The sequence below is a fragment of the Papio anubis genome, chromosome 14 (genome assembly GCF_008728515.1).
Source record: "Papio anubis isolate 15944 chromosome 14, Panubis1.0, whole genome shotgun sequence".
NCBI lineage: Eukaryota > Metazoa > Chordata > Mammalia > Primates > Cercopithecidae > Papio > Papio anubis.
The window spans coordinates 1,358,541-1,379,995 of record NC_044989.1 but is presented as its reverse complement, the minus strand read 5'-3'; the positions used below and the strand labels follow the sequence as shown (position 1 = coordinate 1,379,995).

The 21,455-nt window shown below is 46.5% G+C and overlaps 1 protein-coding gene across 4 annotated transcripts in view; it reads right to left on the bottom strand.

Annotated features, from left to right (window-relative positions):
• The window catches only part of TPO (thyroid peroxidase), a 104,370-nt gene that overhangs the window by 70,242 nt on the left and 12,673 nt on the right, over positions 1-21,455 (bottom strand). For all 4 annotated transcript variants that reach the window (XM_003908223.5, XM_031654900.1, XM_031654899.1 and 1 more), the window contains exons 4-6: positions 17,054-17,223; positions 14,617-14,749; positions 1,704-1,833 (exon numbers count right to left, since the gene is read on the bottom strand). In XM_003908223.5, the coding sequence (XP_003908272.4) occupies positions 1,704-1,833; positions 14,617-14,749; positions 17,054-17,223 (433 nt within the window). The remainder of the gene's footprint in view (positions 1-1,703; positions 1,834-14,616; positions 14,750-17,053; positions 17,224-21,455) is intronic.

The following is a 21,455-nucleotide window of genomic DNA, read 5'->3' as shown; positions in this document are numbered from 1 at the left end:
GCTTCCCTGTCTCACAGGCTAGGTCCAGATGGAGAGGAATTTTGTCCTGGATGGATCTTACCCTGAGCCTGCCCTACCTGATGTGGATGATTTATACGGCGAGATTTGGATTGGATTTTGGGCCTGGAGTTGGTGCTGTCATGGGATGGGGTTTGGGGGAACCTTGGGATGGGGTGAGCATGTTATGCTCGAGGACGGGGCATGAATCTTTGAGGGTCAGTGGGTCATCTGTGGAGGCAGAAAAATGCCCCTCGAACAACATCCATTCGCGAATCCTTGGAGCCTGCGGATGCGATTACATTAAGGGCCTTGGATGGGAAGGTTGTCCTGGGTCTCCACGAGTGTCCAGTCCAATCACCTGGGTCCTTAAAGTTGGAGGCCCTCTCCTGACTGGAGGTGGAGCTGTGACTCTAAACAAAGGCACAGACACACAACATTGCTGGCTTTGAAGGAGGGGCCACGAGCCAGGGGATGCGGCACCTCCAGGACTGGAATTGCCAGGAAAAGGGTTCTCCCTGAAGCCCCTAGAAGGAACCAGCTCTGCGACACCTGGATTTGAGCCAAGTGAGACATCAGACACTGATTACGAAACTGGAAGATCATATTTATGTTGTTTTCAGCCACTAAATTTGGAGTAATTTGTCACAGCTGAGGAGAAAACTAACACAATTTACATTTAAGGACACTTGAACTCTGATTTTTCTCAACAGTGAAGTAATTCTGAGCAAATATGGGTTTACAGAATCACAGGCTCCTAATACTGAGAGTTTAAGAAGCCTCGAGGGTTGAACTGGTCTCTACCATTGAGCGCAAGGTGGGTAAGACAGTGTTATCCCATTTTAAGGATTGTCACTGGCCAAGAAGGCAAGTGACTTGCAGGAAGCCAGTGGGAGCGGAGCGTGAGCCCAGTCCCCTCGTCCCTGCTGCCGGGAGCACTGAGCCGTCCTCAGTGACTCAGCCTCCAGCTCTACTCAGGGCTGCTCATGGCTTCTGGGCACACCGGGTCCTCTTACTAAAAGCCCGCCTGGGAAAATTGCCGAGGTAAAGTTGCTGGTTTTCGTAGGGGAACTCTGTGCTGGTGTACCTGTCCACGGCTGGTCTGAGTCAGACCTAAGTCCTACCACCTGGCCTCTTTGGGCTAAACAGAATATCCACTGCTGTGTTTCTAGATAATTTCGTCACTGAACATGGCACAAGAGCAAACAGACTGGCTCATTCACTGAAATGAGTAGTTAAATTACAAGCAAAATGACCCATTTTTTGACCAAATAGACCAGTAGATTCTACTAGGCTATAACTGTTCAGCAAATAAATTCACTTCTGGGAGAAAAGTGATCATCTTTACATCAGTGAGTGGATTGCTGAACTCAAAGGCATCTTGGGATGTACCGAGCCCACATGATGGGTAAAGGAACTTATCTGAAAACACTGAAGTGATTTTCAGGAACAGAAATGTTAGGGTTGAGAAAACTTAATTTAAATCTGCAGGGTTCCACTCACTAAGAGATTTTAATCTCCCTGAGCCTTGGCTCCTAAGCCATAGGGCAGAAACAGTGATTGCTACACCAAAGGGAGGCTGGGAGGATCTGAAGGAGTTGCACGTGGCACCCAGCACGAGCAAGAACCCAGTAAAAGGCTATTTCCCTCCCTCAGAATCGCAGGACCCAATCTTCGTCCAGGGTAGCAGCGTCCCGAGTACCCACCGGGGGCAGTGGGAACCCGTTGTGCAAGAAGCCGGGGTTCCAGCCTCGGGGCTGACTGAAGCCGTCCTCGTAGACTGGAGGGAGCCATCGTGCCAGGGCTGTGTTGGAGGCACCCCATCTGGGATGGTCTCTGCGGAGACAAACGCAAGGATGTGTTTGAGATGGCGGAGAAGAACGCAGAAGCAGAGAGTCCCAGATATAAGGAACCATTCCCAGGGAGAATAAGTGGGGTCTCTCCGGAGGCCCAAGGGGCACAGCTCCCCAGAAGACCCGAAATGCCTCCTGGAGGCCCAGGTCATGGCTGGATTCCAGGGAGCTCATCCCAGAGGCTCGGTTCCCACAGGAGCCCTCTCCCGAGCGCGGCACATGCTGTCTGGAGGTGGCTGCCTGCAGGGTTCCTTCCCACTCCCCTTCAGGAAAGTTTCTCCTACTGTTTTTTGAAGGAGGGTCTCCCACCCTTCTAGAATGTACCAGGGGCAGTTCTCGGGAGGACAGAAACTTCTGGTACTCCATACAAAGAGATCATTTAAATCCTGTGGCATAAAATATCCTTTAATCAAAGCACCACGAAGCCACCAGGGTGTCATGCCTGTTCCTGCCCCGTGTGATTGTCCAGGCCAGCTTGCGGGAATGAATTAAAAATAAAATAAGTTAAAAATAAAGTTAAGTCTCTCCTGAGAGAGAGAGTCGGTTGTATTTGGCTGTTTGATTTGGCGATGAGAATGGATTCAGCCAGTAAGCTAGATGGTGAAGTTTCCCATAAGTAGGCTGGTTTGCAGTTTCCTTCTACTGGTCAAAATATATTCTGACAAAAATGTATTTGAAGTGCATGATAAGGCAAAGATGTGTTGAACACTTTGATTTCACACCTAGTTCTGAGTGTACTGTGTTAAGCAAGGTGCCCCTAAGTTGAAGGGATGTAGGCACAATTAACAGTCACTTGATGTGTCTTGGAACATTTTCTAGAAATTGAGGAAATAAAAGACTAAAGATTCGTAACTAGTCCTTGTGTGAATCAGGTATTTTCCAATATTTTGTTTAGAAATTTGGAGGACAATGTTATTGAATTGTTTGCTGATACATGAATAAAAATCATTTTAATGATAGCTCATCATATGTTCATTTTCTTCTACATCTCAGAAGGGGTTTTGAGGGCCAGATGGCAGAGCTTTTCCCAGTGACATAGTCACGCGGTCGGTTTCTAGGCACGTCCATCTGCGAAGGTAAAAATAATCACAGGGTTGCGGCTGAACTGTCTGATCTATAGTACACAGGACGATCATATAATTCCTAACCACAGTGGAATACTTTTGAGGAGACAGGAGCACTATTAATTATTAATAATTTCCTGGGATAGAAGGCATAAATAGGAAGGATCTCGGGTAACCAGCATGCATGGCCCCTCGGCCAACAGCTGATGTTCAGCCAACTGCTGAAGGAACTAACGGAAACTCCACCCATCTCATCAATAAACTAATTCCATCAAATATTTATCTGTATGCATAATAATTACCAACATCTGTCATAGATCCGTGCTGATTAAATCGATTATGTTCTAATAATGTGTAAAAAATAACTCAATCTTGAAGAAAACCATGAACACTGAGACCCTGTACTCACTGAACATTTTTCTAAATATGAAATTTAAATTTATAACATATATAAAAATGTAACATACAAAATAAAATACATATTCAAATATGTAAATGTATGGTAAGACTATATGAATGTGAAGAATATATAAATGAATATGCCAAATATATAACATGAGCATAAATATCTATAGAGGATAGGTAAAATAAAGAAATATGTAAAACATATTAAAAATAAAGGACTTTCAAGTATAAAATATTCTGCATTTGGAATAAAATGGCTCAATTTACAAGGCATAAATTATTCTGGATTTGGAAGGAAATATGGGGGAATTAGAATATAAAAGTCAATTCAAAGAGAAAAAAACAGAAATTTTTTTGTTGGAAAAAAGTAGGTTCCTTTTGTTAAAAATAAATACAGATTGTTTTGGGTCTAACATTGTCATGATATCTGGGTTCCATTGGTATCTGTCAGTCAAGCCCTGTGGGAATAACTGGCACTGGGGTTCTGTGTGTGGCAGCTGCAGAGTCATGCAACACAACCAGGGCGGAGTCTGCAGAGTCTGAAGCTGCATCGTGGACAACTGGTACTGGAAGGCTTTGCAAGGCACACGACGGAAGAGTCAGGCATGACCAGGATGCAGCTTTGAAAATCCTTCCACGTATCTGATGTGTGCGCACTTAGAAAATACAAGGAGTGAAGTCTACAGGAGTCATGACAAGATAAACAACTTTTTAAAACATTTGGAGTGTTTGGGAATATAAATATTTAAAAATTAGTTGTGGTTTTGTCACTAAGTTACCATTGCCTTTATGGTTATAACATACATTAGTCATTCGTATTAAATGTGACTGATTTAGATGTTCTGCACAGGAATGAAGGGACCGAGGTTCTGCTCAGAACTGTTTGTAACCTGGGCAACATGTGTGAAGGAAAGATTCGTTTTGTCCTTGAGGTAGACTGAAGAGCTGGGACTTCCGGTTTAAAAACCTCTAAGGCCACCGTGCAGATCCGGACATTAGAGGAGTGAAGGTTTTACTCCTACTGTCGTGCACCTGCTGCTACCTTATCTAGGACACTTTCGAGGATGAGCGGTCAGCAGCGGCAGGAGGCTTGGGGACATGGTTACTTCTCTATGTCTGCAAGGATCATAAGGGGAGAATAATTCTATTATTAATACTTCGTTAATCTCCAGCACACCAAAGTGGCTCAATTAGCAAAAATGTGTGGGAGAGTAATGCATATAGTTTGCCGCAATACATCAGCATCTGAAGACTGGAAAGATTGCTTTCATAAAGTGTTCAGATCTGTTATGGTTGGTTGGTCTTTATTGAAATTCCATAAAGTGTGGCTCATAGGGAGGTGCTAGATCACTCAATTAAAAATAATGAAATGCTAATTTAACTGCTTAAGCGGTGATTTTTTTTGCTGATTGACTTTTCTATTTCAGCAGTTCACTAGGACATCACAACAGCCCAAGAGCACTCACAGATGTTTGTTGTGGACGTTCCGCAAATGTGTCACCTTCACGGTCAGCAGGTCAGCAGGACTGAGAGGGTCCCTCGAGACTTTGCTCAGCTCCTGTTAGAAAGACCCTTTCCCAGTGGACACCTATTGCACCACACTGTTCCTTCATTAGATCTGGATTAACGGCAGCATGGGAAAAAGGATCATAAAGCTGACAAAATGAGCAAAGAGAAACATTTCTGGAGGAGAGTTTCAGGAGGGAGACCGAGGTCTGTGCTCCCACCGAGGCTCCGAGTCACTCTGATTTCCCTGGGACACTAGCTCCCCTCTCCCAGGCACCTGGCAATGGAGACTTTGTGATTTCTGAATTCCAAAGAGAAAAGAAATTCTAAACTTCCATCTTGAAGAGAGCTGGAGCGTGAAGCTGTGGCCTGAGGCTGAGAGACATGGGTCAATATGTTTGCCAGGTGTGGCCGTCCAGTAACGGCACATGGACACGCTCAGTGCCGGAGGTGTGTGCCGCCTGTGAAAAGAAGCACACAGCAATGCAGTGTGATGCGCTGGGAGAGAAACAGTGGAGGAAGTCAGCTTTCCACTCCTCTGCAACCACACCTCTTTCTCAGCTGGGCGGCGGCGGGACATGGGATGAGGGGGTTTGCTTCTCTGTATGGGAGGTGCTCACCCAGGAGCAGCCGACACCCTGCAGTCCTGCTGGGCCAGGTGCCCAAGGATCCAGCTTGTCACCAAAGATGCCTGACGCCCTGTCAGGTGGCCGGAAGTATGAGGAAACTCAGCTGTGATTTTTCCCATCTCGGTTGGAGCGACTTGATTGAAGGCAATTAAGACCAGATAGTTTGCAAAAAGCTCGGATTGTCACCAGCACAATCCCTGAGGGATATCTGAACCCTCAGAGGAAAACCCTTCAAAAAATGCAAATGCTTTCTATAATCGGCATGAGCTCAGCTTTTTCCAAAAACTTTGAAAATCTTGTTTATTCTGGCGTCGTTTATACCCATTGTATGTTCTGTGATTTCCTAAGACACCAAGTGTCTTCAAGTCCATGAGTGTCCTCGTCTGGGAGTGGGTATGACCCAAATGCGTGGATGCCGGCAGGGCACAACATGTGGCCTCCTGGAAACCTCTGGAGGCGGGAGCAGCCCCTGCCTCCAATCCTGGGCTCCTCCTCCCAGGCGAGGCAGGAGCCATGCGCTGTCAGGCGGGAGGGGCTGAAGCCGGCCTCTCTTCCTGCTGGACAGAATCCTGTGAGGCTTCTGTCACCTGCGCCCCAGTGCAGAGCTGCCCCAACAAGGTGTTCTGATGCCGCTGGGTCCCTGTGTCTTTTTCTCAGCAGGTGTAAAGAGGAGTGTGGCTAATTGCCTAACTCACATTCTCTCCCTCTCTCTCATAATTATATACATGACGGTAAGAGTCTAGCAGTCCTCACCCACACACATATGGCTACTCAATTCATGATACAAGCACTGGTGCAGTTCACTGGGTAAAGGATGGTTCAGAATACATTAAATGTCATATACATATGCTTTCACACACACACATCTATACATACACACACCCACGCCTCTATAAATACAGACCTCTCTATTATATATATACACACACACGTACAAATCTACCTACATATACATGCCTCTATATATACATACACACCTACAGATATTGTCAGTAAAGAGTCAAGCTCTGTAAAATAGTTGAAGAGATTTATTCTGAGCCAAATATGAGTGACCAATGGCCAATGACTCAGCCCTCAGGAGGTCCTGAGAAACGTGTCCAAGGTGGTTGAGGCACAGCTTTAGTTTCATACATTTTAGGGAGACACGAGACATCAGTCGAATACGTGTAAGATGTACATTGGTTCAGTGCAGAAAGGCAGGACATCCGGAGGAGGGGGCTTCCAGGTCAAAGGTAGATTCAAGAATTTTCTGATTGGCAATTTTTTGAAAGAGTACAGTTATTGTCTAAGGACTCAGGAGTGTCTGGGTTAAGACACGGGGTTGTGGAGACCAAGGTTTCATCATGCAGGTGAAGTCTCCAGGCAGCAGACTTCTGAGAGAATAGATTGTAAATGTTTCTTCTAGAGTTAAGTCTGTTCTAGCAGTAATTCCAAAAGGGAGGAGGGTGTCATGAGGCACATCTGACTTCGCTCTCCCCATCATGGTCTGAATTAGTTTTTCAGGTTAGCTTTGGAACGCCCTTGCTGAGAGGAGGGGTCAATTCCGATGATCACAGGACTTAGAATTTTATTTTTGGTTTACAATATATACACACACACCCAGACACAGACACACACACACACACACACACACACCATGGTTGCCACCTCATATATTGCACAAAACATTAAATGAGATGGGTCACAGATCTAAATGTGACATGTAAAACAATAACATTTTCAGCAGAAAACACAAGAAAAATACCTTCACATCCTTCAGAGAAACCAAGATTCTTAAACACAACAAAAAAAGTTTTCTTTCCATGAAATAAGTAACTGATAAATGGGACTTCATTAAAAATATGAACAACTTTTCTCCAAAAGACAGCATGGAGAGTGGAAAGGCCAATCTCGGGTGGGAGAAGACATTTGTAAAACGTTTCTCACTGAAGACATATTTAGAAAATATGAGCGTCTATAAATCAAAAAAGACTCATCAAAAATGGCAAAAATGTTTGAACTGGCACATCCCCCAAAAAAGTCTCCAAATGGCCAATGAATGTGTTTTAAAAGTGCTTAGTCACCAGGAAAATATAAAGTTAACCACAGGAAATGCCACCCTCCCCTCAAGAAGGGCTAAAATGAAAGGGCTCACAGGGTGGGGATTGGTGAGGGCGGTGGGGCCCTTACACTTTGCTCCTGGGAGTGCAGATTGGAGCAGCCACTCGGGAGCATTGACCAGCGCTCAGCACTCACCCATGCCTGCCCTGTAACGATGAGTGTCTCCCTCCGCAAGGCAGGAGCAACTACATCTCCAAGGTGAGTGGAGGTGGAGAAGCCAGGCCCAGGGGTTACCATCTAACTTCCTTCCTATAAAAGCCAGGTCAGGGAAAACTGACTATGGTGATGAAGATCAAAACAGTGGTCACCTCTGGGGAGGCACAATCTGGGAGGGGCCAGAAGGCAGCCCTCTGGGGTGTAAAGTCCTTGATCTGCATCTGGGGGCCCCTCATCTGGGGGTGCAGGCCCATGGGAGACTTGGCCACCTGTGCCTCCAGATTCACCCCCAAGCCCTGCATAAGTCATACTCCAATTTAATAGCAGAAATCCACTCATGGTCACAATGGAGATGGATTCTATCCACTGTGCCACTTATCCAACATGATACCTCCTGCAGCAATGACTAGATCATACAAGCACGAAGGAGCCTGCCCCATTCCCTTCCAACATGGTAGTTCCTGCTTCACGGACTACACCATACAAGCAAGAAGGAGCCTGCTCCATTCGCTTACAACGTGGTAGTTCCTGCTTCACGGACTACACCATACAAGCACGAAGGAGCCTGCTCCTTTCGCTTACAACACTGTGAGACACAGCGGTTTACCGCAGTACTTCATCAGGTCAAAACTCAGGAAATATCATAATTTTTATTTTAATTTTAGAGATGAGGTCTTGCTTTGTTGCCCAGGCTGGTCTTGAGCTCCTGGGCTCATGCGATCTCCCCACCTCAGCCTCCCAAAGTGCTGGGATTACAGGCGTGAGCCAACATGCCCAGCAAGAAATAATGCAGTTTTTCAGAGATAAATTACACCTCCTCAAGAATCAAGACTGAGACTCTTTGAAGAAAGGGGCTTCAAAGGTGGCCATTATTTACATAAACAGTCGCTGACCTTTGCAGCATTATTGCTCACTAAGTATTTCTGCTGCCATTATCTCACTTCAGCCTCATGACAACCCTAGAAATGAGCATCACTATCCTTGCCATTTTCCAGATGCAGAGAATTTGAGAATCTAAGCAAGACATGAAGTCTAAGCAGCTTGTAACTGACAACGTGGTGGCCAGAATCTCATGTTCTATTTCAAAATGCGATGGTTTTTCCATGACTCACAGGAATGTGACGCACTTTCTCAAGAACACACAGAGCAGTTATTATCACACGTATCAATGTAAAACTGAAGGCAAATTCTATGTGAAGTATCTAAGTGAATTAGTCATATTGTATAATGAATACTATCTTACAGTATATAGTCTATATTTATATTTCTGCTTATGAATATTCATATGTAATACACTGTCTAACATTGCATGTGATAAGATAGTCCATTGATTTAGACGACAAGCAAACAGTGGCTCGGGGCTCCTTTGTTTTCTAGATATTGTGGCACACAGGTCTTCACAATGACCCCGCTGCCTGTGGAGGACCAACCATGAGTAATTGCACCTCGACTGCATCTATTTCCAGCAGCAGCTAAGAGGCTTCAATTCTTCAGCAGCCCTCCCCTACTCCATCTGTATTAGTCTGTTTTCATGCTGCTGATAAAGATATACCCAAGACTGGGAAGAAAAAGAGGTTTAATGGACTTATGGTTCCACGTGGCTGGGGAGGCCCCACAATCATGGTGGAAGGCAAGGAGGAGCAGGTCATGTCTTACCTGGATGGCAGCAGGCAGAAAGAGAGCACGTGCAGGGGAACTCCCCCTTATAAAACTGTCAAATCTCGTGAGACTTATTCACTATGATGAGAACAGCACAGGAAAGACCTGCCTCCGTGGTTCAGTTACCTCCCACCAGGTCCCTCCCACAACACGTAGGAATTCAAATGAGATTTGGGTGGGGACACAGCCAACCATGTCACCATCCCACCACAGAGCACTTGATTTTTAAAACAGAATTTGTCTTATCTCTAGGCTGATGCCAAGCTACACACTAAAACCCAGTTTCCTGCAGGATATCCTCAGGCCCTGGGGATTCTGTTCTCAGCCGATGTGACTGCTTCCAGCAAACGTAACCTGTAAGCGATGTGACCCCTGCCCACACCCACCTCCTACCCCCAACTCCTAGACTTCTATAAAAACACACAGGCGGGAACAACAGCCTCAGCTGGCTGGGAGCGCAGGAGTGTTGAGGACCCTGATCTGAGTCCAGGATGATGAAGAGGTCTCCACAGGTTGGTAACAGAAACAGAAAGAAGCTGGAAACCCTTTAAATGATACTACAAAAATACCATCACCCCAAATGCACAGTTATCAACAGCATTACTAATATCTCAAGCTTTATATTTAGAGATTCCAAAATTTTTAAAGGGACCAGTTTGCCATGCATGCACACACTCCCTACCTGTTAAAAAATTGGGGCTTATGCAGAGACCTGATAATTTCCTTTAGGACAAAGTGAAAAGAAAAAAAGACTCAAAATTTACAACGAGCCTGCCCCATTCTCTTCCAACATGGTACGTCCTGCAGCACTGGCCACACCATACCAAGAAGGAACCTGCCCCGTTCCCTTCCAACATGGTAGCTCCTGCGGCACTGACTGCACCATACAAACAAGAAGGACAATGCCCTATTCCCTTCCAACGTAGTGCCTCCTGCGGGACTGACTACACCATAAAAACAGGAAGGCACCTGCTCCATTCCCTTCCAACATAGTGCCTCCTGCGGCACTGACTACACCACAAAAACAAGAAGCAGCCTGCCCCATTCCCTTCCAACATGGTAGCTCCTGTGGCACTGACCACATCGTACAAACAAGACATCCGGGTGTGGCATTAGCTACACCACACAAACGAGAAGCAACCTGCCCCCTCCTCTTTCAACAAAGTAGCTTCTGCAGCACCAACTACATCATACAAACAAAAAGTCCAGGTGAAACGGCAAAAGAGAAATCATTCTTTTCCACTACTTGTTAAGTAATTTTATGTGATATATCCTAAGCAATTAGGAAAATACCAACAAAGGAAAAGCAAGCCTTAGAAACCCTGTCATCCATCTGTGACATGCAGACATCACACCGTAAAGCAAGAGAACTAGTAGAAATGAATGAGTTTTAAAATCTACCGTTTCGACATTTAGAGTTTCAAAAGTTAATTCCAAATAACATTTGTCTTAAATCTGTCATTGCAGCCAACACCCGAAGGTCGCTTGGAAATACAGCACAGTGGGCGGCAGTGGTGGGTGAGGGACAAGAAACGACCTTCAGGAAGGAACAAGCGAGCAGGAAAAGAAAACGTGGCGCCTTCAAGTTAGAAACAAAAGGAAGAAACGAAACGAAAACAAAAGCCAAACGCGATCAGAAAGAAACATGGGTGAAATTTTAGACAATAAAAGGGAAATGCTTAATGTGAGATTTAGTTATCCGAAACCTTTTGAGGAATGTTGGTGAGCCTCAAACATAAAAATCCAAACTCACTGCAGAGGACCCACATGCCCTTCATAATTGGAATAAAAACTGCATCATCTGACCCAGCAAGGATGTAGAGGCAAAGCTGAATCACCAGAATTAATCAAAAGGAATATAAATTCTCTAAATTAAAAATGATGTATCAGAAACAAATATCTGTCTTAATTCTTTAATCCCATATATGAAAAACCAAAGCAAACCTAACCAAAGCAAATGCTAAACGTGTTGACTGGAAGTTGCAGTGACAATTCTAAAACATATTCGGATTTTTAGGATCACGTAAGGAAGCCCACGTATTAATATGTTCTATAAGATTAATACGTTCTGTAAGATATAATATATACCATCAGGACAGCCATATGGTGATGTGCTGAGAATATCAACTAGGGACTTCCTGCATGGAGTGTTAAGCTGTTAATCTGAAAATTTCACCTGACATGGCCGACACACTAGTCAAGAAACAATAAAGAGAAACGCAACCAAACCCAGGCCAGAGAGCTAGTGCCATGCAAGGACACGGTCACAGTCTCTCTGGGTGCCTGGAGAGGCCAGGTGACCTCCCCTGGGCAGGAAGGGTCCTAGTGAGTCGGCACCAGCCCAGGCAAGGATGGGAAGGTGTGGGTGGGGAACCAGGTGCTGGTGACTGAGAGGGACGCTGACGCAGCTTAGGAGACCGCTGGAGGGGAACTTAGCAACTTACTGGGTGTGGGGAAGCTCTGGGAACTCAGGGCTGAGCAAGGCAAAAGTTAGGACCAGGGGAGGCAGAGACACACACATGCCTGTGGGGTGGCTCTTGGGCACAGGTGCAGAGGAGGGGACGTCCCTCAAGGCAGGGGACCATCCAGAGGCTAAGGTGAGGGACCGCCACCCAGATGGGGAGGATGGTGAGGAACTCACGGTGGGGCATCACAGGGTCTCTGTGTCTGATGACTTTACTCAGCAACATGGTGAGGTGGAGGGGGAGTCTCTGGCCAGGCAACTCCAGCGGCAGCAGCGACCTGGGGTCTGTTGACCACAAGGCTGTATCTTACCAATGGCCTAAGATACTGGGAGGGGTTTTGTGGAAGACACAAAGAGGTAGGCTCCAAGTGGCTAAAAATCTGCTCGTTTGGGCTGTTTTTTTCACAACTGGGCATGAATAAATTTGAGCTTGATCCTAGGAGGCTTTGGCACTAACAGGTCTCAGCCTGCAGAGAAAAAGTAAACCACCCAGGGGCCAAGGGGCGGGGCCCTCTGTGGCTCACTTTTGTAACAAGTGAGACACTAACGATTTCTGAGCAGATGTTTTATTTTTGGTGGAATACAATGTGTGAAGCCTTGAACATAGGGGACTTTAGATCCAGATGCTGTACATTCTTAATGAAAACTGTAGCCGTCACCACAGAAAGAGAGAAGTGTCCCCAGATCACGGCTGCCAGTGCCAACGTCGTTGTACGGTCAACAGAGATTCTCCCAGGAGCATCAGTGGAGCTCGCCCAGCAGCAGGGGCAGAGGCGCCTGAGACAGCAGCAGGGCCTCTAGGAAGGGCTGAGCAGGAATTCATTGGTGCTGGCTGAGGCCCTGGTCTTGAGGTTGTTAAATTGTAAACTGAAGCACAATACATTTTTTAAAGAGGTTTTTTTTTTTTTTTGAGTGAACAGTGACTTATGAATGAGGAAGCACCAAACCAAAGAAAGGTTCAGGCTCTATTGCAGGACCCAGGGGCAGGCTTTGAAATCCATTCAGAGAACAGCCCCGCCCCACATCTCCAACACCACTGTCCCCAGGAATCCCCACCCTGAACGTGCATCTGCAGGTTAGACCGCACCCTGCCCTGCTGAAGACCCTGCTCATCCCGTGTAGTCCAAGCCGTCTCTGCTCTGGCCTCTGGCTCAACAGTGCACCTGCCCCATCGCCTCCTCCATCCAGGCCCGGTCCCTCCAGCTATGCATCCCACCAGCCACTTCAGTGTCCCCGTACTCCCAGGTATCATCTCCTGCGCATCCTTTGTCTACACCTATGTCTTCCACCGAGCTCTGAGGACAGGACACGTGCCGTCTCCACCTCTGAGCTCACTTCCATGCGTGAGCACAGGCACCCCAGGCTTCAGGGGAGGAAGGGTGGACAGTAGCCTCCTGTGTGGTCCTGACCCATCTCCGTGTTCAGCACAGGCTGCCTCTTCCAGCTGGGGCTCCACCATCCTAAGATCCGGTCCTTACACATAGCCACGTTATGCGTTCCTGCTGTGGGCTTTACAAACAAGCTCTTACAGCTCAAAGAATGGAAACAAATTGCCCTCTGATAAGTGGTGATTCCAGGTCTCAAATCCAGGGCTGTCCATTTGCAGAGCTGTTGTTCTTAACCATCATCGACCCTGGACACCGATTCCTGTTCATTGTCCCAGAGCTCCTGCCCTCTGTCTCAGGACACTGCCTGTCCAGGCCAGAGCTCTGCCTGGGTCCTGCTGATCCCTCTCTCACGGAGTCAGCGGGGACGGGGCATCTTCCTTCTGACCTCAGCACACCCAGCAGCGAGGAGTTCTTCCATGCTAAGCACCTTTGCTGCCTGCATCGGTGGACATCAAGCCTGCGGCCATCCTGACAAAGCCTCCAGGTGACCACGGGGCATATTATTGCCGCCAGACCCCACAGGCGCCACAGTCGCAGCTGCTCTCCCTCTGCTCCTCTGTGTGCCAAAGGCTGCGTGTTTCTGCCCAAACGTGTCTTGCTCTTTCTGGCCTTTGCAAAGCCCTCTCCTCTACCCTGTGGCCCATTTGAGAAATCCCCACTCATCCCTTAAGATTTGGCTCACTTCTGTATCACCTTCTTCAGAAAACCAGTCTGAACCACAGACTGAATCATGGCTCTGTGTGTGGCCAAAGCTCCTGTCTACCTCCTGCCACCGTGGACCAGAGGAGGTGGGCAGTTGCCACTGTTGGGCAGATCTGAACTCACTCTGAGTGCAGTGGGGACTTGGGTGGGGGCACTGAGAAGGAGGGTGCTGAGATGGTGTTGGCCACAACAGGAAGCGTGAACGGGGAAAGCAACAGTTAAACTAGGAGAACCGGTGAGGGGCCACCGCGTGATGGCAGCCGGCTGGTTATTCTGGCTTCAGCTAAGGTGACAGGGAGTGGAGAGCACTCACTTTGGAGGTAAAAGTGACAGTCTTGGGGGTGCCTTGGAAACAATGGGTAGGGGAGTTAGTGAAATTAAGGATGGCACCTAAACGTATGGCTTGAGTTATTAGGTGAACGGCGGTGGAATTTGTGGGGTTAGGAAGTTAAGAGTGACCTAGAAGCACCTATGGAAGGGGCGTTGTGGCTGGGAATGACGGTGTGGCTCAGCACGCTGCTCGAGGCACCACCAGGTGTGCAAGAGGCCACGTCAGGGAGGCCAAGGACAGGAACCAGGGGCTCAGGGGTGGGTACGGATCCACCAGTCATGGTAGAGGCTCCTTTATGATGGCACCTAGTCATGTTCAGATGCAACTTTCATGAGAAGATTAAGAAAATCCACAAACAATACCTGTTGTTGCAAGCTCCTGTGATGAGCCTGTATTTGTTCGCCAGGCACGTGTTTGGGCATTTTGGGGGCAGCATGTAAGGGAGACATCCGGACACGTTTGCAATGATGCTCAGCAGATCTTCTGATAAAGCATCTGTGAAAAATGGGAAACCGTGAATTCTGTGCTTGTAACCACATATCCACCCAATAAATATTCTACGGCAGTCTCAAAAGTGGCTCCAGCATCTGAATTTGGGATTCATATGTAACTGGGGTCATTGTTTTTGAGAAAATCTGCTTTCTCCCTTTACATCAAGTACTCACTCATTTAATTCTCTTGAGCTTCCTTATTGCTAGAAATGTGGGGTTTTTAAAATTTATTTTTGCTCTGTGATCTTTCAGAAAAGCAATCTAAAAGCTCTCAGCCCCCAGGGGGATAAGCCAGCAAGTAACTTCGCAGTTACCATCAACCCTCACTGAGCACATCTCCAGGGCTCATTCAGCACAACTGCACAGTGAGGCATGTGTGCCTAGCAACGGCCCCAGGGCTTTAGAAGACAGTGAGGAGTAGAATTTATCCCACACCCTAATGTAGAAAAAAATCTTGCCTTGATGAAGATGGTACGCTTATCTATAAAACCTTTCATTTTTCCTTTGTATTGATTTTTGGTTCCCTTGTAAATCTTTCCAGATGGGACGAGAGCCCACGAAACTATTTCCTGTTTTTTTTTTTTTGGATCAATTCTGTCACTATAATTTATATGTTATTCAACAAATCAAAGTGAGAGTGACTTTACTGTCCATTAGTAGAGGTAATCATCGATTACTTCTCCAAGACGGTTTATATAAATCTTTGAGGATAATGCTACAAAACTTGGATTAACCAGATACCAGTGAAATTGAGATATTCAACAGAAAAAAAAGCCAGGAAGGAATGCATTCCATTTTCAGATATGAGAGAAACAAACTAGTCTTTCAATCATGAATGCTCACTAACAGGCCAATGGGAATGGCTCTACGGGAACAGTTAAGCCAACCTCGGACTGCAGTGTGCATTCAGTTGGTGCAGGAATAGGCATTCCTCAAAAAGCTGAGCACAGATTCTTCTTGACAGGAATGTCCTCAAGCAGGTGCTTGCAGACAACAAATCATGTGCAATAGAAAAGAACCATTAGGTTACAGTCACGTAATACACAAGACCAACGTGAAGCAGCAGCCTAGAAGGACAGGCACTGACATTTAATGGAGTCCTGGCTTGGTGATGAAGTAATGGGAAACCTTTTTACTTTCCTCGCGTTCTAAATTTTCTAGATGGGCTATGTTTACAATGGAAATCATTTTAAAATATTCTAAATTATGGAGTCCTTAAGTTCTATGTTATAGCCTGGACCAAATACCTCAGCCTATTCTCCTAAACATTTATGTCTACAGACCCAGCAATGAGCATGTGGCTCTAAAGCATGGACCAGAAAGACCCACATCTTCTGACGTCAGGAACTGCCATTTCCATAGGAGGCCTGACAGGACAGGGGACAGGACAGTGGACCAAGAGTTCTTAGAAACATCACTCAGTCACATGGTTTGAAAGAAAGGACATTTCAAATGAATCTTAGCTTGCTATAAAGTTAATTAAACTTCACTGTTAAGTTTAGGATTTGAGAATTCTGGTTAATACTGGTTTAGCCAAGTTTGTCTTATTCTAAAAGCTAAGTAAACCAGCACCAAATTGATCTATAGCTAGTTAGAAGGAAGAACTCAGAGGCCAAGTAGCTCATGGCACTGCACAGAAAAAATTATTGATTAATTAAAAAGACATTTCGCTTACTTGCTCCCCATCATAAGAAGCACCAATATGCCTTTTGGCTGCCTGCATTACCATCTCAGTATCTTATGTCCATAGAGTGCTTTAGAGCTGAAGAAATAATGGCATTTGCTCCTGGTTTATGCATTGGTCTTCTGATAGCCAGCGGAGTGAGCAGTGCTACTGTCCTCATTTTAGAGATGAGTCAATTGGTTCTCAAAGGTCCTAGGTAGCTCTGCTAAGGCAACAGCAACTTGGGGAAGATCGGGCTCCCTGCAACACGCTGCCTCACACATGAAGTCCTTTCACTGAAGAGGTTTTATGAATGAGCTCGCCAAGTTTTAACTGAGAGGGGGGCTGTGGGAAAAATTCCTAAATTATTTTATACCATACAAACGGATGTTTAGCTTATTGAGCTTTTCAAGTTTGATTTGAATTGGAGAGAAACAGCTATTTTCCGGAGTAACAAAAATGAGATACTGAGACTGTTTGGTAAGCATTTTAAAAATTGCAGCTCGTATGTTTTGAAAGAGCTGGAGTCCCATCCTGCTCGGTCTCAAGTAAAAAACACGCCTTGAACAAGCAGCCCCTGGACAAAAATCAAGGCATCCTCCCTCGGGAGTTGCGGCTTCTCAGTGGGGAGGGGGCGCCCGTTACCGGTTGAATGCTGTGATTGTTGAATTTTCAGGTTGACTTTTCTTTTCATCGCTTGTATTGATGTTTCCATTATCTCTGCTGCTCGGGCAATCTCTCCACTAGTTGGCTCGGGAAGTTTGGAAAAAGACAGAAGCTGATGTGGGGAAAGGATTTCTCTTTTTTTGAGGTTTCTATGGCACATAAAGAAGATATAAAAGAGATTATTTGTCTGTGGTAGCTTTGGCACTTAATTACGAATTAATTAAGCAGACATTTATTGAGTAACTACTGTGTTCCAGACAATGTTCTGGGCACTGTGGGGTGTGCACAGGGAAAACACGCGCAGTCGCTGTCCACGGGGTCACCGCTGTCCACGGGGTTGTCGGGTTTAGGAACAGGAATAGGGTGTAGGTGATGCATCAGTATTGAATGATGAGGAAAATGGCAAATCCTTGCCCTTTACAAAACTGTCGTATCAGAGTCAATTGGATTCTCATAACAATTGCTGACAGGCCGTCACATCCAAACCAAGACATGATTTGTTTATGTCCCAGCTAATGAAACAGGAGACTGGGCAGTGCACGGCCCTGCCTTGATCTCAGAGCCAATGCCTGCTGAGGCTGCCTGTGTCCCAGCTCCAACTTCTTCACTTCCCACTCCAGTGCAGAGCATCTGCTCAGTGCAGCCCCACAACAGGCAGCAAAGCTGTTCACAGTGAGAGCTAAACACACCCTCATAGAAGAAGAAACATATGAAGCCTGCCTCATCTGAATGCCTCTCCCCACCCGCAGGCCTCCCCCCACCCGCAGGCCTCTCCTCACCCGCAGGCCTCCCCTCACCCGCAGGCCTCCCCCCACCCGCAGGCCTCTCCTCACCTGCAGGCCTCCCCTCACTCCTGGTCTCCCACACAGGCACCTGACCTTTTTAGATTCCCAGCAGCAGCAGCAGCTACAGGGAACCAATCCAAGGTTTCACAGTTGACCTGCCTACTAGCATTTGGGAACCTGGGGAGCCTGGAGAGAAAGGACAGAGGTGACCTTTGCAACAATGCTGCCAACACCTGGGTGGATCAGAGCATTGTCCAAGCACCTGCCAAGTGGAATTACTGAGTCCCAGGGCCCGAGGGAGGACTACATCAGGTTCACCATCCTTCTTGCCTGAGGGTTGAGTCAATCACCTTTGACAGCAAAGCTGGCAGGGCCAGGCCCCAAAGGAGAAGCAGAGTGACCACAGCGGACTGCGCTCTGGGGGCTCCAGACAGCTGCCCTGGCTGAGTCATCTGCAGTGGGGCCTCTCCAGCTGACAGGAGGCCAGCACTGCCCAAGTGACCACGGGAGGTGTGAGAGTGTCAGAGGCCAGGCAGAACTACGGAGCTGGCAGGAGAACCTCCTTCCCTCTGCAAGTTAGACATGAGGCTCAGGACTCAGAATCACCCACTGTGGCTTTGGGAAAAGTGACCTAGTTGTTCTCTTCAGTTGTTCTGCCATAATTAAATGGATTGTTTATATTTTTATTAATAATAATCCCAAAATACATAGTGCTTACAAGTGAACATAAAGTTTCAGGTGCTGTGCTAAGCACTTGTATTCCTTCCATAGTTAATAATATTGAATACTAGACAAATGTGCTAAGAGAGATTTTAAGTGCTCTCACCACACGTAGACACCAATCACTATGGAAGGTGACGGGTACGTTAATTTTGTTTGACGGTAGTGATCACTTCATTATGTATCAAAACATCATTTTGCAAATCTGAAACATATACAACAAAAATAAAAATTTTTAAAGCTTACATGTTAGGCTGTTTTTGCATTGCTATAAAGAAATACTTGAGACTGGGTAATTTATAAAGAAAAGGGATTTAATGGGCTCAAGGTTCTGCAGGCTGTGCAAACATGGACCCAGCACCTGCTTGGCTTCCGGGGAGGCCTCAGGAAGCCACAATCATGGTGGAAGGTGCAGCGGGAGCAGGTGCCTCACATGGTGAGAGAAGGAGCAAGAGGTCAAGCGGGCAGGTGCCACACAGTGTAAAACAATCACGTCTCACATGGACCTCCTGGGCGAGAACTGACTCATCACCAAGAGAATGGGGTTAAACCATTCATAAGGGGTTTGCCCTTGTGATCCATTTGCCTCTCACCAGGCCTCATCTCCAACATCCAGAATCACATTTTAACATGAGATTTGAGGGAAAAAGCATCCACACCATATCCTTCTACCCTGTTCCCCCGAATCCCATGTCTTTCTCACATTCCAAAATACAATTATGCCTTCGCAACAGTCCCCCAAAGTCTTAATTTATTCCGGCATTAACTCAAAAGTCCCAAGTCCAAAGTCTCACCTGGAGATGAGGTCCTTCTACCTATGAGCCTCTGAGATAAAAAAAACAGTTACATGTTTCCAAGATACAACGGTGGCACCAGCATTGGGTGTATTTTTCCATTCTAAAAGGGAGAAATCAGTCAACAGAAAGGGTTTATAGGCCCCACACCAGTCTACGCTCAGTAGACAATTCGATAAATCTGAAAGCTCCAGAACAATCTCCTTTGACTCCATGTCCTGTACCCTGGTGTGAGGAATGGACTCCTAAGGCCTTGGGCAGCTCTGCCCTGTGGCTTCCTTGAACACAGCCCACCTGGCTGCTCTCATGGTTTGGAGTTGAGCACTTGAGGCTTTTTCTGGTGCAGGATGCAAGCTGCTGGTGGATCTACCATTCCGGAGTCTGCAGGGTGAGGGCCTCCTTCTCACAGCTCCATTAAGCAGTGTCTCAGTGGGCACTCTGTGTGGGGGCTGCAACCTCGTATTTCCCCTCAGCATGGCCCTAGTAGAGTCATTCTGAGAGGGCTCTGCCCCTGAAGTAGGCTTCTGCCTGGGCACCTAGGCTTGTTCATGCATTCTCTGAAATCTAGGGGAAGCCACCAAGTCTCCTTAACTCTTGCATTCTGTGAGCCTGAAGGCTGAACACCATGTGAAAGCTGTAGACACTTATGGCTTGGACTGTTCAAGCTGTGACTTGAGTAGTACCTGGGCCCTTCTGAGCCAAGCCCAGAGCCAGAGCAGCTGAGATCTAGGGATCTGTGTCCCTGGGCTGCACAGGACAAAGAGGCCCAAGGTCTAGACTCTGAAGCCATTCTTTCCTCTTAGATCTCTGGGCTTGTGATGGGAGGGAGGACTTACAACATGCTTTCTTCGAGGCCCTTTTCCTGTTGTCTTGGATAGTAGCACTCAGCTCCCTTTTAATCATGCTAATCTCTCTAGCAAATGGTTACTCCAGCAGCTCCCTTTAATTCTTTCCCTGAAAACAGGATCTTGTTTTCTATCATGTGGGTAGGCTGCAAATTTTCCAAATGTTTATGCTCTGCTTCCCTTTTAAATATAAGTTCCAAATACAAATCATTTCTTTGCTCTCATATCTGATGGTTGGTTGTTAGAAGCAGCTAGACCACCCCTTGAATGCTTTGCTGCATAGAAATTTCTTCTGCCAGATACTCCAAGTCATCACTCTGAAGTTCAAACTTCCACAGATCCCCACGACTTGGATACAATGCAGCCAAGCTCTTTGCTAAGGCATAACACAGGCGACCTCTACCTCCAGTTCCTAGTAAGTTCCTCATTTCCATCTGAGACCATGTCGGCCTGGCCTTCACTGTCCTTATTTCTAGCAGCATTTTGGTTACAGTCATTTGGCAAGTCTCTAGGAAGTTCTAAACTTTCCCTTGTCTTTCTGTCTTCTTCTGGGCCCTCCAAACTCTTCCAACCCCTGTCATTACACAGTTCCAAAGCCACTGCTACGATTTCAGGTATCTTTATAGAAACACCCCACTCCTCAGTACCAATTTTCTGTGTTAGGCCATTTTCACATTGCTATAAAGAAATACCCGAGATTTGGTAATGTATGCAGAAAAGAAAAGAAGTTTAATTGGCTCACGGTTCTTCTGGCTATATAAGCATTGCTCCTGCACCTGCTTGGCTTCTGGTGAGGGCTTCAGGAAGCTGACAACTATGGCAGAAGTTGGATGGCGAGTGGACAGGTCCCGGAGCCAGAGAGCAGAGTGGGGGAGGTGCCACAGACTTTTAAACAACCAGATCTCATGTGAACTAACTGAGCAAAAACTCCCTTATCACCAAGGGGATGGGGCAAATCAATCACTCATGAGGGATCTGCCCCCATGATCCGATTCTTCTCAGCAGGCTCCACCTCCAACACTGGGAATCCCGTTTCAGCATGAGATTTGGGGGGACGCACCAAACCATATGAGCTTGTGAGATAAATACAACAATTACGCCCATTTTATAGGTGAGGAAATTAATTCATTGAAAACTAACTAGCTTGCACCACGTAGACATCCAGTAAATGATAGAGACAACAGTAAGATACAAAAATTATACACATGCATCATGTATCTTAGAAATAACTTTATGT